Source organism: Schistocerca nitens, chromosome 5 (genome assembly GCF_023898315.1).
Source record: "Schistocerca nitens isolate TAMUIC-IGC-003100 chromosome 5, iqSchNite1.1, whole genome shotgun sequence".
In the NCBI taxonomy this organism is placed as follows: Eukaryota; Metazoa; Arthropoda; class Insecta; order Orthoptera; family Acrididae; genus Schistocerca; species Schistocerca nitens.
The window spans coordinates 132,344,216-132,363,333 of record NC_064618.1 but is presented as its reverse complement, the minus strand read 5'-3'; the positions used below and the strand labels follow the sequence as shown (position 1 = coordinate 132,363,333).

Here is a 19,118-nt window from a genome sequence, read left to right as displayed (position 1 = left end):
GAAGGCTGCTTACCTGAGGGGCAGGGGGATCAGTAGCAAGGTTACAGTGGGATTGGAGGATGTGAGAGGAGTGTTTTATTGTTTGTGATCCAATACCTCAGCGGCTGTGGTGTAAGTTTTGACACACAAGCAACATGGATTCATGAATGCACATTATAGAGATGGTTATCTTCAAATGTGATGCATATTTGTAGCAAGGAATATGAAATTTAATTAAGGCTGCTGTAGTTCAACACAATGAGCAGATGAAAATGACACTCAAAACATTTACTAAATATTTGTGATCCTGTCTCATATTGATAATGAATTTGAATGTAAGTACAATTCCTGCTATTAATCAGTTAATCATCCACTCACACAGGTAACATGACACTTCATCAGTCAACCATAGTGCCACAACTTTGGGGTCAGTGAGGGTGGTTGCAATTTGAAACGAAAACAATCGACTCTAAGTGTTCCAGCATTTAACAGTCAGTACTTGGGTGCTGGTGGCCAACTTATAGTGTCCTTACTGTAGCTACTACACTGGAGGCTCATTACATACTAATTTATGCAGGTTACCAGTTAATAATAAGATCAGTACATATGCGACCCGAGGTATCACCCACACAATAGCAATACTGCCTCTTGACCAAAAATACTTGACAACCACTAATTTAAAACATTTTAAACTCACACTTTGAAACATGCATTAGCATTGCATATATTAAATTCATTTACAAGCACAGTAGAATTTGATTAATCAGACTAATTTTTGTTGTAAGTCTTTCAGATAACCAAAACTCCAGATAACTGAATGTATGAAGAAAAGCAATTTATGTATTATTAAGCAGGAGTGATAAGATACACCATTCACATGTGTATGTATTAGTTATTTTGGTTATTTTTCTAGGATTAATACATAATTTATTCCAATCATTGTGGCACAGTGGTGCAGTAACCTTCTATTGTGATTAATATTAAAAGACAGTCCTTGATTCCAGAATGTTCTTTATTAGCTCAAAAACAATGTGTTTCACCCATGTAGGGTGTTATCAAGTTCTTGTACAATGTGGGTCACCAGTTAGGGCACTGTTATTTATTGGCTCAAAAATGACGTGTTTCACCTGGGTAGAGCATCATCAGGTTTTCATGCAATGTAGGTCATCAGTCAGAATGCTGCTATGACTGGAGACCCACATCACATAAGAATCTAATGATGCCCTTCCCAAGTGAAACACATCATTTTTCAGCCGATAAAGAGCATTCTGCAACCTAGGACTGTCTTTTAACACTAATATGTAGTGTAAATGTGTTCATTCAAAACAACAAAAATGATCTGATTAAAGTCGACAGAAGTCAGTGTTTGTTAAGAGACTAGGGATAAAATTTCATACACACATGCATATTGTATTAAAATTACTAAAATAATGCAAACTTAATCCTGATATACCTAAAATGGTCACATGGGACAATCATTGTAGTCTAGTTTTTTTTTTTTAATATTTGGTAATTGTCACATGAAGTAAACAATTTTTTCTCTTCAATGCTACTACATTACGAATTCAGTTTAACAGTAGTAAACTCACAGTATCACACACTGTTTTCTTTTGTAGCCATTTGAAAGCTGTTTCCATGGCTTGAAATGCTTCCACAAGAGATGGTCCTACATCATTTTCTGTGTCTTAATTTTCTTCTGTTACATCTTCTTGCATTTTCCCCTGTTCATTTGCCTGCAATATGTTTTCAAAAATTTCATCTTCTGATGTGATCTGGAAACTTGATCATTACTGTCACAGATGAGCCACTCTTTCATACCATTGACATCAGATTGCTGGCATATTTGTATGTTTGTCATTAGCTCATTTATATCCTCCAAAACTTAATCATCCATCACAAGCTGTGACATGGTTGCAAATTGAACAGTGACCCAAATGTGGAATACATTTCCATTACTTCATGTATATGGTCACTAAATTTTTTGTCATCAGACTACCTGTTTTGGTCTATAATGACAACCTTCAGATCTGTTTAATAAAAACATGTCCTAATATACTGGAGCCATAGTGGTATCATCAAACACTAGACACAAAATCATCACCAGCATCATTTAATATATATATAAGTAATAGTACATACAAGAGTCACCTTGTCAGCAACACTACTGTTCAAAACGAACAGTTTGTTTTGAACAGTAGTGCTACTGACAAGATGACTCTTGTATATATTATTACTTATGTATATATATTTGATGATGCTGGTGCTAATTTTGTGTTTAGCATTTGATGATGCCACTATGGCTCTGGTATATTAGGACATCTTTTTATAAAACAGATCTGAAGATCATCATTAGAGACCAAAAACAGTAGTCTGATGACAAAAAATTTGTGATGATAAATGAGAAGTAAAGTAAATTTATAACCATCCATATCACTTACTGAAATTTTGTCCTACCATTTTCATATTCTGTTCCACCTTTGTTGAAAGTATTCATTTCAGTCAAATCCCATGCACCTACAACCATGTAACAACACACCACTAAATTCATTTGCTTGAAAACTGACAGAACAACTTCTGCATCATCTCCATTAACAGATAAAAAGCTACATAAAAGTTGTTTCCTATAAAGTCATGTTAATGTTTTTTTTAGTAACACTTTGATCCATTAGTTGTAGCAAGGAGGTCACATTAGTTGGCAAAAATGTTGCTGTAGACATTTCATTTTCTCTCTCTAACCATTCAGCTGAGAAATGTGTTGTCAGGTTATCCAGTAAAAGTAGGGCTTTTCCTTATTTATCAATTTTGTTTTGAAATTTTGTTGCTTCAGGGATAAAAATGTAAACATACGAGTCAGTGGATATTTTCATGTTCATTCATGCAGTTTTTTGTTTTTTATAAATTAACAGAACCCTAGTATTTTTTAGCATCTGGACTTTTTGGGTGATCCAATGAGGAGCAAAGGCATTTTATGGGTTCCAATAGCATTGGTGCAAAGTAATACTGTTACTCACTCTTTACTAGTTTTATATCCTGTGGCTGAACTCTCATTGAGAAGCTAAAGATTATGACAGTAAGGAATTTCATTTTAATCTGGTTTCATCAACATTGTAAACAAAGTCCAAGTCATAATCATTTTCATCCAATTCATTCCTGAAACTATCTTCACTATCAAGTTTAAATGTGCAGTTCAAAACTGAATTGGTATGCTTCTTAATATCGCTTATCGTAGAAGTACCTACATCATAGCCGGCCGAAGTGGCCGTGCGGTTAAAGGCGCTGCAGTCTGGAACCACAAGACCGCTACGGTCGCAGGTTCGAATCCTGCCTCGGGCATGGATGTTTGTGATGTCCTTAGGTTAGTTAGGTTTAACTAGTTCTAAGTTATAGGGGACTAATGACCTCAGCAGTTGAGTCCCATAGTGCTCAGAGCCATTTTGAACCTACATCATACATGCTGCCTAAATTATGACCAGGTTCTCCTTCTTCTAAATCAAATCAGTAATGTTTATTTTATCTTCAGGTGATAAAACCACTCTCTTGCACTTTGACATTTTTAAGCGCAGACATGACGCAATGCGAGGATTTAGCAATTGGCAACTGTCTAACTCAAAGAATAATGACGCATGACGAGCAGAGGCTGTGCATTTGAGTAGTGCCAGCATGACATGCCCATGCACATGCAGACTAGACTACAAAGGTATTTACTTGTGGTTGCTGATTGAGATAATCATGAATCAGTATAGCTGAGGTCTGGATAACTGATTCTCTGCTGTATGTGAATAAGGGCAATAACAAGGCACTCCATATTCTTGTAGGACACTTGCCTGTGATTTGTCTTGATGTTCACATTGGAAGAGGACAGCAAATATATTTTAACCCTGAAAATACAATGGATCAGCTATAATATCCAAGACAGACAACTTTAATGACATGCTTTAGGCTTTATGAAACCAATGATTTTGCAAAAACACTGTTGTATGATGAAGTTCCGTCATATTATACTTACAAAAAACAATGAGGTCCCTTGAATGCATGGCAGAGGTGAGCCCAGAATAGTTAAAAAATATGTTATTGGAAGAGTGTATACACAGTTCATACAAACAGTGCTGAATGTATCTGCTTGCATTTCTTTTATGTACAGTGAGGAGACCTGCTTCTTTTGCCAGTCTAGTGGATGGTTAATGATGTTGAATATCCCATTTACCAAGATGATTGCTGAGAATGACACTTATTGATGGTGACAAACAGTGGGATGACACTCCAGGTGAAGCTTGCATTAGTGACATTCCACATCACTTGCATCATTTGTTTACCATTTTGCTAGTATTTTATGCCCTGTATTGTTGTACCAAAATACTGGGATAAGCTGGCGGAAGAATTTTATTGGAATATCACACAAAATAATGAAAGTAAACTGAACAATAAATTGCATAATAGTACTCTTAATCAATACTTGGTTGCTGTTCAGTTTGCTTATGTCGATAGGAGGAAACCCTCTCTCTCAATATGACTTGCCAGTGCCATTACTAAAAAGTCAATGCCTCAACAGAGAGTATAAGTTATATTACAGCAGAACTTGTGGAAATCTTACAAAATGGTGGCAAAATTCTAATGGAAGAATAGCCCACAATATTTGAACGTATTTGTCCAAGTGTCAACAATAATATGGGAGAAATTCTATTTTTGGATGCACCTGGTGGCAAAGGAAAAACATTCCTCACTAAAACTGTGTTGTTGCAATTATGAGCCCAAGGAAAAATACCTCTTGCTGTTGCTTCTTTGGGAACAGCAGCCATTCTGTTACCTGGTGGTGGAACTGCTCATCAGGGCATGCTCAAAGAGCTAATGTCTGTGGTGACACATTACATAGATGCATTTAACAGTGAACATGCAGCTGCAGACAGGAGACTAGGCAAGCATAGGTGTTTCTGATTTATTGTTAAAAATTGGAGTGGGCACATATTCAGAAGAAGATGGTAAAATCGTTTTGCATGTTTATTCATGCCATACAGTACTTTCCCTTGAGGACCTCATGGTGATCAAATGCAAACAACAATTCTTGAAAACTCTTTACAATATTGACACCTCAAAATGATCGAACTACAGAAGTATGTTGGACATACTTGACATGTTGAGGGAGAAAATGTAGAGTGTATTTGTATTAACAGAGTTATGACTGGAAAGTGAATGCAATTATCCAGTTAAATTTTAAACTCTTGTAGTGCACCTGACCTTCCATCATACAGAATTAATTTGGAAAGTAGCATCCCTATTATTCTACTGAAAAATTTATGCTCACTGAAATTATGGAATGGAATGAGGCTTAAAGTTACTTCCCTCCAATGTAACCTCATAGCAATAGAAAGTTTGACAGAAAGTGCCACAGGTGAGTGAATTTTAATACCCCAAATCCCATGTATTACAAACAATTTTGCATTGTGCTTTAAATGTATACAACTATCACTAAGCTTATGTTGTACTACGACTACAAACAAAGCACAAGGGCAGACTGTGTGTGCTGCATATGTGGACCTTGCTTTTCACATGACCAACTCAACATGACCCTCTTCTATCTTAGTGAAGCAAACCAAGTCTTTGCCCATGTCTTCAGTCATACTGCTACAGATATTGCATACAAAAAAGCTTTATGAGTAAAAAATAAATTCACAGTGGTTAGCACACTGGACTCACATTTGGTAGGAGGATGGTTCAAACCTGCATCCGGCCGTCCTGATTTATGTTTTCTGTGATTTCCCTAAATCACTTCAGGCAAATGCCAGGACAGTTCCTTTGAAAGGACACAGCCAATTTCCGTCCCCATCCTTTCCTAATCTGAGCTTGCGCTCTGTCTCTAATGACCTTGTTGTCGACAGGACGTTAAACACTAATCCCCTTCCTTCCTTCAAAAATAAATTCCATTTGTGTGAAGCCTTGGGCACAGCTATAAACAAAAACCCAGGCACTGTTGGGTTTCTCAGTTAGCAAATAATATTTTTAATTCACTTCAGTCTGAGTTCAGTTGTAATGTCATTCTCAGGTTTGCGAACATGAAGGATTATTAACCAACAAGATTTTATACATTGAAAAGATGTTCAACATCAGCTGACATGATGGAGCACAATTGAAATGGGGAAGATTGTTTGACTGTTAAAACCTACTCTTTCCTATCCTTGAAGTAGTTTTATCTCATAGTATGGGATTTGGCACAAAAGTTTTACCTAGCATTTTCATCCAGCACTATCTTCAGTTTAAATGAAATAGCTGTACCAATTTCACCATGAGCATTCTTAAATATTTTATGTCAAGATAGTTAAAACAATTTTTATTAATAAGCTTTCTAGTGCTATGGACAAAACACACACACACACACACACACACACACACACACACACACATATATATGCCCAAGGGAAAACTTGAGCCTCCAACTGGGGGAGCTGCATGAACCGTGGCAAGGCGCCTTAGACCACGTGGCGACCCCATGTGGCTGAGATTATGTGAGTGTGGTGAGCAGAGGTGGTGACAAGTTAGCCACCTCTGGGTAAGGGATGGTGCAGTGCAAATATTTCCCACAGTGCTTGCAACACATCTGGCTCAAATTTTGTATTGATCACTTGCAGTGGCAGGAATGACCCACAGAAGTAACGAAATTTCATGAAAACATTTTTGAATGGAAGTAACACCTTACTTATTAGTAAACAATAAGCCATTCACTGTGTAATGGCTAGTGTAGAGGCACACAGTGGTAGAATGGCAAGGTGGACAGCATTTGTAATTGACACAAAACCTTCCAAATTCTATTGACAATTTCTGAGCAGGATTCACACAGGAATGAAAGTGTGGGACAAGCTATATAATCTATAAAAGTTTGTAAAACAAATCTCCAGCACTGTTACAAACTCAAAGGTCTCAAGATTAGGTAGAGGCACATTGCGGTCAACTCTTGATATGCTTATGTATGAAACCATAGGCATTACAATATAATTACTCTCTGGTAATTGCCCTGTTCCTGCTGCAGCTGACAGGTAATAGGTGTGTGGGATTCTTGCAATGGGCAAGTCTTGCAATGGGGATGGTCGTGGGGGTAGAAGAATGGGGTATGGAGATGAGTGCAGAAGAAGCATAAGGCCTGACAAGGATATTGCAGAGATTGGGAGGGTGACGAAAAATACTCTAGGTGTGATGGGCAAAAGCTCAGACAGAATGGATCTCATTTCAGGCCATGATGTTAGGAAGTCGTGGTCTTGTCAAAGTAGCTGATTAATACATTCAAATCCAGTATAATACTGAGTGACAAGTTGTGTCCTTTGAAGTTGTGTTTTGGAGGGATCAGCAGTTGTGATGGCCCAGGAAATCTGCTTTTGAACTAGGCTGGTGAGTTAATTATGGCATGCAACTCATTGGCCCTTGAATATCCAGTAGAACATAGGACTCCATCTCCATGCTGTGAGGTTAGGACAGGCCAGTATTTCTTAACTTCTAATTGGAAACCCCATTTGCAGCATTGTATGCCTGCAACATATTGAACAGGAGACTACTCAATGTGCCAATATGGCCATGTAATGAACTATGATGTATCATAACAGGCAGTTCACTGTCGCAGAACTCACATATCATGCAGACATAGAATGGACAGCAGCTCTAAACGTTACAGTACTTGCACAATGTTTATTGACTGCACACCTACCTATCATTTGGAGAACAGATGTGCAAGTTAATGCAGAACAGGGAATCAGCAGTTACTGCATAGATGATTTCAGCCGTAAATAGAAATAATAAAAAAGGTAGGAAGATTTTCCTGTTTAGCAAAAGTGACAAAAAACAGATTCCAGAGTGCTTGATGGCTCAACACAAAAGTTTTGTCTCAAGTACAGATAGTGTTGAGGATCAGTGGATAAAGTTCAAAACCATCGTACAACATGCCAAGTATGTGCCAAGCAAGTTCGTAATAGGTGGAAAAGAGTCACCATGGTACAACAACCGAGTTAGAAAACTGCTGCGGAAGCAAAGGGAACTTCACAGCAAACATAAATAAAGCCAAAGCCTTGCAGACAAACAAAAATTATGCGAAGCGAAATGTAATGTGAGGAGGGCTATGCGAGAGGCATTCAATGAATTCGAAAGTAAAGTTCTATGTACTGACTTGGCAGAAAATCCTAAGAAATTTTGGTCTTATGTCAAAGTGGTAGGTGGATCAAAACAAAATGTCCAGACACTCTGTGACCAAAATGGTACTGAAACATAGGATGGATGACAGACTAAAGGCTGAAATACTAAATGTCTTTTTCCAAAGCTGTTTCACAGAGGAAGACTGCACTGTAGTTCCTTCTCTGGATTGTTGCATGGATGACAAAATGATAGATATCGAAATAGATGACAGAGGGATAGAGAAACAATTAAAATCACTCAAAAGAGGAAAGGCCTCTGGACCTGATGGGATACCAGTTCAATTTTACACAGAGCATGCGCGAAGGAACTTGCCCCCCTTCTTGCAGCAATGTACCGTAGGTCTCTAGAAGAGCGTAGTGTCCCAAAGGGTTGGAAACGGGCACAGGTCATCCCCATTTTCAAGAAGGGACGTGGAACAGATGTGCAGAACTATAGACCTATATTGCTAACGTCGATCAGTTGTAGAATTTTGCAACACGTATTATGTTCGAGTATAATGACTTTTCTGGAGACTAGAAATCTACTCTGTAGGAATCAGCATGGGTTTTGAAAAAGACGATCGTGTGCAACCCAGCTAGCGCTATTCGTCCATGAGACTCAGAGGGCCATAGACATTGGTTGCCAGGTAGATGCCATGTTTCTTGGCTTCCGCAAGGCATTCGATACAGTTCCCACAGTTGTTTAATGGACAAAGTAAGAGCATATGAACTATCATACCAATTGTGTGATTGGATTGAAGAGTTCCTAGATAACAGAATGCAGCATGTCATTCTAAATGGAGAGCAGTCTTCTGAAGTAAGGGTGATTTCAGGTGTGCCGCAGGGGAGTGTTGTAGGACCGTTGCTATTCACAATATACATAAATGACCTTGTGGATAACATCGGAAGTTCACTGAGGCTTTTTGCGGATGATGCTGTGGTATATCGAGAGGTTGTAACAATGGGAAATCGTACCGAAATGCAGGAGGATCTGCAACGAATCGACATATGGTGCAGGGAATGGCAATTGAATCTCAATGTAGACAAGTGTAATGTGCTGCGAATACATAGAAAGAAATACCCTTTATCATTTAGCTACAATATAGCAGGTCAGCAACTGGAAGCAGTTAATTCCATAAATTATCTGGGAGTAGGAATTAGGAGTGATTTAAAATGGAATGATCATATAAAGTTGATCATCAGCAAAGCAGGTGCCAGACTGAGATTCATTGGAAGAATCCTAAGGAAATGCAATCCAAAAACAAAGGAAGTAGGTTACAGTACACTTGTTCACCCACTGCTTGAATACTGCTCACCAGTGTGGGATCCGTACCAGATAGGGTTGATAGAAGAGATAAAGAAGATCCAACAGAGAGCAGCGCGCTTCGTTACAGGATCATTTAGTAATCATGAAAGCATTATGGAAATGATTGATAAACTCCAGTGGAAGACTCTGCAGGAGAGACGCTCAGTAGCTCGGTATGGGCTTTTGTTGAAGTTTCGAAAACATACCTTCACTGAGGAGTCAAGCAGTATATTGCTCCCTCCTACGTATATCTTGAGAAGAGACTATGAAGATAAAATCAGAGAGATTAGAGCCCACACAGAAGCATACCGCCAATCTTTCTTTCCATGAACAATACGAGACTGGAATAGAAGGGAGAACCGATAGAGATACTTAAGGTACCCTCCGCCACACACCATCAGGTGGCTTGTGGAGTATGGATGTAGATGTAGAAGTGGATGATAAATGTTGCAACCACAGGAGAAAAAACTGAAATGACCTTGATTTATGGAGAATGTAGGGGAAATGTTGAGGCTCTCTTACCTTGTGCACACAGCACTTTTCAGAGAAAGCTCACTCTTGTTTGTTCTTTTTTATGAGGTTATGGATGCCTTTATGTTTTATGGCAGCATACAGATCAGCGAATGGAAATGAAGCAAACTTGTTACAGGAGAAACTAATGAAATAGCTGTAATAGCAACAGTGCACCACAACACATGGATAAACATCCAGCAGCTGCACTGTGCTTCCGATATGTCCATAGGTAGTATTGTTATAATACTGCATCATCATAAGTATCATCCATAACATGGGTCACTGCAACCAGAACTTTATGATGCCAATTTCCATAACCGGGTAGTGTTTAGTGAATTGGCACTATTTTCTGATGAGTCTACAGTGACAAACGATGGTAGCATTAACCAGCATAACATGCGTTACTGGAGTGTAGACAATCCCCACTGGTTACGGCAAGCTGACCATCAGTGACTGTAGTCGAGTAATGTATGGTGTGAATTCATGGGGATCAAACTCATTGGTTCATATTTTATCAACAGCACATTGAATTAACACAAGTATCAAACATTTCTGCAACAGGAACTGGAGGATGTTCGCCTGGAGTTTGACAACATATGTGGGTTCAGCATGATGGTTGCCCAGCGCATTATGCAATTGAAGCACGGGAGGTATTAGACGATGTTTACACTGAATGGTGGTTCAGCAGAGGTGGCCCTATTAATTGGTGTGTTATGTCACTGGATTTGATGTCACCTTATTTCTTTCTGTGTTGATATTTAAAAGATAAGGTGCACCAGCAAATGCCAACAGGCCATGCGGACATGACTGACCACATAAGAAATGCCTTAGCTGACATTCCCACAGCTGTGCTTCTGTCCTGTGTATGACAATTTGAAAAGTGTATCACTAAGTGTATTAGAGTTGATGGTATTATGTTTGAACACTTACTTTAATTGGAAAACGTAGAGTAGCGTTTGCCTCGAGCCACAGACACAGTGGCGCATTGAGTAGCCCCTGTCCGATATGGCAGAGGAGTACAACATTGCAAATGGGGTTTCCAATTAGAAGTTATGAAATACTGGTCTGCCCTAATCTGGCAGCATGGAGGTGAGGTCCCACATACCCTTGGATACTCAAGGGACATTGTATAGCATGTCATAAATTACGATTTTGTATCCATTTACATTCCTCCAATTACAGAACCACCTGCGGCAAAGTGAAGGAAATGCTTCAGACAAAACGTGTGTAGATTTTGCTGTAAAATCATAATCTGCAACAAAAAATGGAAGTTCCCACTGATGATTTCAAAGTTACCCCTACCCTATTTTCACACAAGGTTGAGTGTGGGTGATTGGATGTCCTCCTCTGAGACAAATTGGAATCATATCTTTTTTTTAATGTAATATGTAGTTTTTGAGATATCAACAACCATCTGGCAATTTCAGATTGTTCTCTGATGATTTGGAAAACCTTCTGAATTTTCTAAATAGTCAACCAAAATACACATTACTTCAATGTTAATTTCAAGAACAGCAGTACAAAAGGGCAGCATCTGGTTAATCTGCTAAAAATGTGCAATATGGATATATGCCAGGAAAAGTGAAACTACTATTGACCAAATATTCACTGATAAATCAAAATGTGCCTTTAAAGCTGAGGTGTTGGATACAGGTTTGTCTGACCATCATGATTTTTAAAAAATCTCATAAGAAATGTAAAAATAAGAAATATGTAGAGAGAAGATTAATTAATGATGACAGCAGTAAGATCTTTAATCCCATGTTAAAAATGTAACATGGGACATGGAAACCAATGATTCAGTAAATACAAAATTCAGCATGTTCTTGTCCAATTATAAATACTGCCATTATATTTCATTCCCTATGAAGAGAATGAACATTAACAAACAATTAAACATGTGGATTATGAGTGAAATCAAAAATTCATCAGAAAGTCTTCAAATGCTATATAGGTGTGCAAAGCAATATACTACCTTGAAACCAAATATGAAGTACTATAGGTGTAGGGCAGCTATAGTTGCAGAAAAAAGAAGCACAGTGATTCATATATCATAAAGGGGAACAACAAAATGAAATAAACGTGGGAAGTTGTGAATGATCTTACAGGCAAACATGATAAAGCAAATAATAAAACACAGAAATGAAATTGTTGATGATCCACTTTGAATAGCTATTATATTTAACGATCATTGTAGTAGTGTAGCTCAAAATCTGGTCACAGTAAATATAAACCAAAGATGAAGGTAAAAACTCCAATAAGTCAAAGGATAATGTATCTATATGCAGTCAGGTGAATACAGAGGAAATACTGGAGTAGGTTTAATAATGAATAAAAAAAAATAGGAGTATGGGTAAGCTACTACGAACACATTATTGTGGCCAGACACACAAAGCCCATGCCTACTACAATAGTACAAGTTTATATGCCAACTAGCTCTGGAGATGACAAAGAGATTGATGAAATGTATGATGACATAAAATAAATTATTCAGATAGTGAAGGAAGACAAAAATTTAATAGTCACGGGTGACTGGAATTCGACAGTACGAAAAGGAAGAGAAGGAAACGTAGTAGGTGAATATGGATTGGGAGTAAGAAATGAAAGAGGAAGCTGCCTGGTAGAATTTTGCACAGAGCATAACTTAATCATAGCTAACACTTGGTTTCAGAAGGTTGTATAAATGGAAGAAGCCTGGAGATACTGGAAGTTTTCAGATAGATTATATTATGATAAGACAGAGATTTAGGAACCAGGTTTTACATTGTAAGACATTTCCAGGGGCAGATGTGGACTCTGACCACTGCAAGAAGGTGGGAATTTAAGGAGATGGGACATGGATAAACTGAAAGAACCAGAGGTTGTACAGAGTTTCAGGGAGACAGGAATGGGGGAAAGAAATACAGTAGAAGAAGAATGGGTAGATTTGAGGGATGAAGTAGTGAAGGAAGCAGAGGATCAAGTAGGTAAAAAGATGGGGGCTAGTAGAAATCCTTGGGTAACAGAAGAAATATTGAATTTAATTGATGAAAGCAGAAAATATAAAAATGCAGTAAATGAAGCAGGCAAAAAGCAATACAAACGTCTCAAAAATGAGATTGACAGGAAGTGCAAAATGACTAATCAGAGATGGCTAGAGGACAAATGTAACGATGTAGAGGCATATATCACTAGGGACAAGATAGATACTGCCCACAGGAAAATTAAAGAGACCTTTGGAGAAAAGGAGCTCAGATGGAAACCCAGTTCTAAGCAAAGAAGGGAAAGCAGAAAGGTGGAAGGAGTGTATAGAGGGTCTATACAAGGGCGATGTACTTCTGGACAATATTATGGAAATGGAAGAGGATGTAGATGAAGATGAAATGGGAGATATGATACTGTTTGAAGAGTTTAAATCAAAAAATGGATAATCAAATGGTTCAAATGGCTCTGAGCACTATGGGACTCAACTGCTGTGGTCATAAGTCCCATAGAACTTAGAACTACTTAAACCTAACTAACCTAAGGACAGCACACAACACCCAGCCATCACGAGGCAGAGAAAATCCCTGACCCTGCCGGGAATCGAACCCGGAAACCCGGGCGTGGGAAGCGAGAACGCTACCGCACGACCACGAGATGCGGGCGGATAATCCAGGATGGAATGTAACAATACCAGAGAAGGAAAGTTGCTACTCACCATATAGCGGAGATGCTGAGTCGCGATAGGCGCAATAAAAAGATTCACACAATTAAAGCTTTCGGCCATTAAGGCCTTTGTTAGCAGTAGACACACATACACACATGCTCACACACACACTCACATAAATGCAACTTGCACACACATCTGCAGTCTCAGAGTGTGGTCTCAGCTCTCTGAGACTGTGTGTGTGTGTGTGTGTGTGTGTGTGTGTGTGTGTGTGTGTGTGTGTGTGTTTTTACTGCTGACAAAGGCCTTAATGGCCGAAAGCTTTAATTGTGTGAATCTTTTTATTGTGCCTATCGCGACTCAGCATATCTGCTATATGGTGAGTAGCAGCTTTCCTTCTCTGGTATTGTGCTACAGAAGAATGCTGAAGATTAGATGGGTAGATCACATAACTAATGAGGAGGTATTAACTAGAACTGGGGAGAAGAGAAATTTGTGGCACAACTTGACTAGAAGAAAGGATCGGTTGGTAGGACACATTCTGAGGCATCAAGGGATCACTAATTTGCTATTGGAAGGCTGCGTGGAGGGTAAAAGTCATAGAGGGAGACCGAGAGATGAGTACACTAAGCAGATTCAGAGAGATGTAGGTTGCAGTAAGTACTGGGAGATGAAGAAGCTTGCACAGGATAGAGTAACATGGAGAGCTGCATTAAACCAGTTTCTGGACTGAAGGCCACAACAACAACATACAGTAACACCCAAAGAAGTACAAATGGCTATTGTAAACTAAAGAGGTAAACGACCTATGGAGTTGACAGTACCCTGACAAAATTATTGAATGTAATTCTGATAATGTTGTCTCTCAACTTGTGAACTTAATCAATGACTCCTTTACCGCTGGTGTATATGCAAGTAAACTTACACTGTCAACAGTAATACCAGTTTATAAAAGTATTGACAAGTTTGACATTAGAAATTTTAGGCCATTTATTATCTGTATTTTCAAAAATAACTGAAAGAATAACGTATGATTGATTGTTAGACTTCCTAAATAAAAACAATCCACAGAACGGTTTGAGAAAAGGCAAATCAACATGAATGACTGTCTTTAATTTCTTAAACCTTGTTTATAAAGCTATTTAGGATAATGAACTAATTTGTGAGTTGTTTTTGGATCTTTCCAAAGTTTTTGACCTTATAAATCATGATCTCCTACTTTTGAAATAACATATTTATGGTGTTTGGGGCATTTTCTATGTGTGGTTCAACTCATATTCATATGACAGGAAACAAAGAGTGCAGATTTTTCAGGATGGTAATGTGTATTACTCTGAAAACAAAAAAACATTCATTACAGGGTACCCCAGGGCTTGGTGTTTGGTCCCTTGTTGTTTTTGGTTTTTATTAATGATCTACTGCAACAACTGTCAACAGCTGATACTATATTATTTGCTGATGATACCACCTTCTCTATAAAAGGAAAGAATGATTATGAGTTGCTGCAAAAAACTGACAAAACTGTAGAAGTGGCAGCAAAATGATTTAAAGATATCTGTCTAATTGTTAATGACAAGAAAAATATATGGATTAACTTCTACCATATAAGGAACAAAAATAGGACCAATGGAAAGTCTACATTAGGAAATAGCCAAATTCAGTAAAAGAATCCGATGCAGTTTTTAGGATTATGGGTTGAAGAACATCTAAGAAGGGAAAAAAACATGCGTAACAAAAAATTGAGCAAGTTCTGTCATATCAAGAATCCTTAAAGACTGTTGCAATGCTGAAACAGTGTTAAGTGCATATTATGCCTATACATGTAGTCTGCTAAGGTATGGCGTATTATTCTGGGGAAATAACTCTTTTGCAAAGCAGCATTTTAAACTTCAAAAGAAAGTTGTTAGATTAATAAAAGATGTTGCTGACGGAGAATCATATACAGGTATTTTTAATGAATTAAAAATCATGACTTACCATCTCTATTTATGTTTGAAAGTATAGGCATAATTAAGAGTCATAGAGAGTTTTCAGCATAGAACAGTGAGATCTACATTATCAAACAAGAAATAGGGATGACTATCATAGGGATGTACACACAAAATCAGCATATAAAGACAGTTTCATTTACAAACCAAAATTGCTCTACACTGCACTGCCAGATAACATCAAAAAATACCAAACTTTAATACATTAAAAAAAAAAAAAAAACTAAAAAATCTACTAATGAACAACGGCTTCTCCAGTATTATTGAACATATGAAATACTGTTCAAATCTGTAGGTTCTGGCTCATAATCTATCTAAACAAACGTTCATAATTATCTAAGTATTCCTAGGTAAAATTAAACTCCTTTCACTAATGTACTCATATGTCTAACTATGTACCTATCTTTTGTGCCATATATGTGGATACGAAATTCTACATGTTATTATACCTATTTAACTACAACATTTAACACTTTAGTAAAATCAGCTAAGATGTTTCAGTAACTTTTCAGCACTTTATCTATTTTCTCTATATGTGTGTACAAAATTTTATTTTCTTATGCCTAATTAAGCAGGAAACTGTTTTTGTTACTGTAGTCATGAAGATGTGTCAATAAGAAAGCATCTAGCCTTGATGAAATATTATTGCATAAGAAGCTGATTAGCACAGTTGCCATAGTGTAGTGGTTATAATACTAGAGTGTTGCATGGATGGTTGTGAGTTCCAAACTCATCTGAAGTGTAGAATTTTAATTTCTATATTTGGTTTGATTACGTTCTAAAAGTATCCACAAATGGCAAGAATCATTGTACTGGAATATTCTGTAGCTGTATTATGAGTATATTTTATGTGTTATGGCTGGAGCCAGTTCACTCCACACTCTTGTATGTGCAAGTGCTGAATAAACCTTTGTTAAGTGAAGTTAGTATCCATCATTCATCTGCTTACACCTTCTTCTACATGACAATATTACTAGTTATATGTGACTTCATTTTATACATGAATATAACTATGTAATATTTTATACGGTTTTCAACTTGGACAAGTCCAGTGTCATGAACTTGATAAAATGGCCACTAAATAAATAATTAAAAATGAATAAATAAATAAATAAACTTAGTAAAGGACCAAAACCGTAAAGGAGTTTCCATAAGATTTTTTTCCTCCTACAGAAGCTGTTAGCTACCTTAAAATTAGTAATACTGTGTAAAACCTGAATACAATCTTCTGTTAACCAGTGTTCCTTTATGCAGATTATTTTGGTATATTTGCATACTCTGAAAGCAAAATTTTAAGGCTCCTTTGTTTTAGTGTATTTAAGGTTTGGTAGATCTGTTGCTAACCCATCAATATTCCAGTGCATCAGTAGATCATTTGTGTGTTCACATGCATCCTTTCTAATGCCAATAATTAATTTATGCAAGAATGTCATGTAGGTGAGACACAAAAGTTATTCAATTAGCTAAATGTTACATTACAAATTTTTTTCTGAGAATGATAGTGTTTTCTGCCCATGATTTTACTACCAGTATTAAAGAGACTGAGATCAGGTTAAGCCGCGTTCCCTATGCAATTGTAAAGAGAAGAAAACATTTTTGTAAAGTTTAATTTGTTATTTTTATTTCCTAAACTGATGAAAAGATCATAACTGTTCTATATAAATAGTGCATTACGGAATACTGACTACTGTGTAGAACAATATTGAAATGAGTACTTAGCTTTATTGTCCTTAGAACTCTGACTTTTCTCTCTGTTTTGTAATATGGTAATATTTCTTAAGCTACAAATGTACAATAACTGAACTTCTAATTAACTATCACATTTACAGCAGCTTTTTAAATACCCAAATTTAACAGCACTCACAAGTTTTAGTGATGTTTACAGTTCCAATTGTGCCATACTGCCTCTAATTGATGTAAATATTCATTTTTGTAATTAAATATTTCATTATTGAACATGTATTTTTTATTTGATTTTATTCCTTATTTTTTGCTTTGTTTAATCAGAAAGATATTTACTCATTGATTGTTTTACAACAGGGTTGAAGATATGAATAGCGTTGTCAGAGCTGCAGAGCTTGAGGAAGTGACAATTGATGGAAATCCTGTTGCTCTCGGAGGTGATTGTGTCTCATTTTTAGTGTCCTACCTGCCAGCTTTAAAATTTCTTAGTCATATGGAAGTAACTGAATCTGTTAGGAAAGCTGCAATGTCCTGGAGAAAGAATAAAGAAGCTTCAGATATACTGGAAACAGCTAAAACCACTGAAATAGATGCAGAAATTAAGCGGGAACAGGTGATATCAAATGCCAGAACAAACTGGGAGTTATTGCGCTCACAGACTAGAATTGTGCCTGGGACCAACAGTTTGTGTGGTTCGTTAAGAGACTTAAGGTTTGAAACAGAAAATGATGTAACACATGAACGCTGTGTCCAGAGTGATTCAGGCATCAGTGTGGGATCATCCTTCAACAGTTCTTACTTTCAGAGTGTCAGCCACAATGTTCATGCTCATCCACTTTCTGCAGCCGAAATAAGGAGACAAAGATTTTCACGTAAAACCTGTTCACAGGATTCAGAGTTTTCTCAGACAACAAATTCGTCATCTGGAGCTGCCAGTATAGAATTTTTTAAGCTCCCTCCAATATTTTCTCCATTACTGTCAGGCACAGATAATCAGCAGGAAAATTTAGCTTCCCAGAGTGGAAAAGAAAGTGATGAATTGCTCACCAGAAATGACAGTTTGAAGCGTTATGATAGTCTGTCAAGTGTAGAGCCAAATGTGGATAGTTCAGTGAGCTCATTTCCCAGTGATACCAGCAGCAGCAGTGAGGAACAAGAGTCAAGTGAAGAAGCTGTCTCAGCATCTGAAGTGCAGTGTAGACCAGGTGAGGTGACAACCACCACCAGGAGCTCCACCCACTGCCAGAAACATACAGGTCACAGAGCGCATACCCGAGTTAGCACAGCAAGAAATAGGCTAAAATTTTCAGCCTTACCTGGAAAGATACGTGAACAAGGTATGTAACAGGTGTCTGCTTTCATTGATTTATTTCAAATATTAAGCATGCCTTGAAAACTGTAGTCATTAACCAGAAGTAGTGTTAAGATACATATTTTTAAGATCATTCATATTGCAACTAGTTTGAATTTTAGTGGCATTAAAAATTTTTCAGAATAGTTAAAGGCTAAATGGGTAATTATATTCTCTGTTAGAAACAGCATCATTTAAAAGCAAATGGTATTATTAGACATTAACTCACATAGCCTCTTCAAAAGATATGCAAGCACAAGTTATGTGAAAGCACAGTAACCAGGTAAGACCAATGCTAAGTCATGTCTAATGCTAGATTAAGAGGGGTTCATCATGTCCCAGAGTGTAGCAGAATGTGCTTACATAGAATAAACGCAACACAGTACCCACTCTATTAAAAACAAGGTTAATGAAAAACTAATAACTAAATAAAATATCACTTACAACAAACTATAGGTCACCGACAAAGTCATATTGTGATGCAGAGAATTTTGATACTGAATCAAAGGAAAAAAATGAAATA

At 37.3% G+C, this 19,118-nt stretch overlaps 1 protein-coding gene across 1 annotated transcript in view; it reads left to right on the top strand.

Annotated features, from left to right (window-relative positions):
* The window catches only part of LOC126259538 (leucine-rich repeat-containing protein 49), a 173,209-nt gene that overhangs the window by 74,624 nt on the left and 79,467 nt on the right, over positions 1 to 19,118 (top strand). The window contains exon 5 of the mRNA XM_049956413.1: positions 17,602 to 18,581. Within this exon, the coding sequence (XP_049812370.1) occupies positions 17,602 to 18,581 (980 nt within the window). The remainder of the gene's footprint in view (positions 1 to 17,601; positions 18,582 to 19,118) is intronic.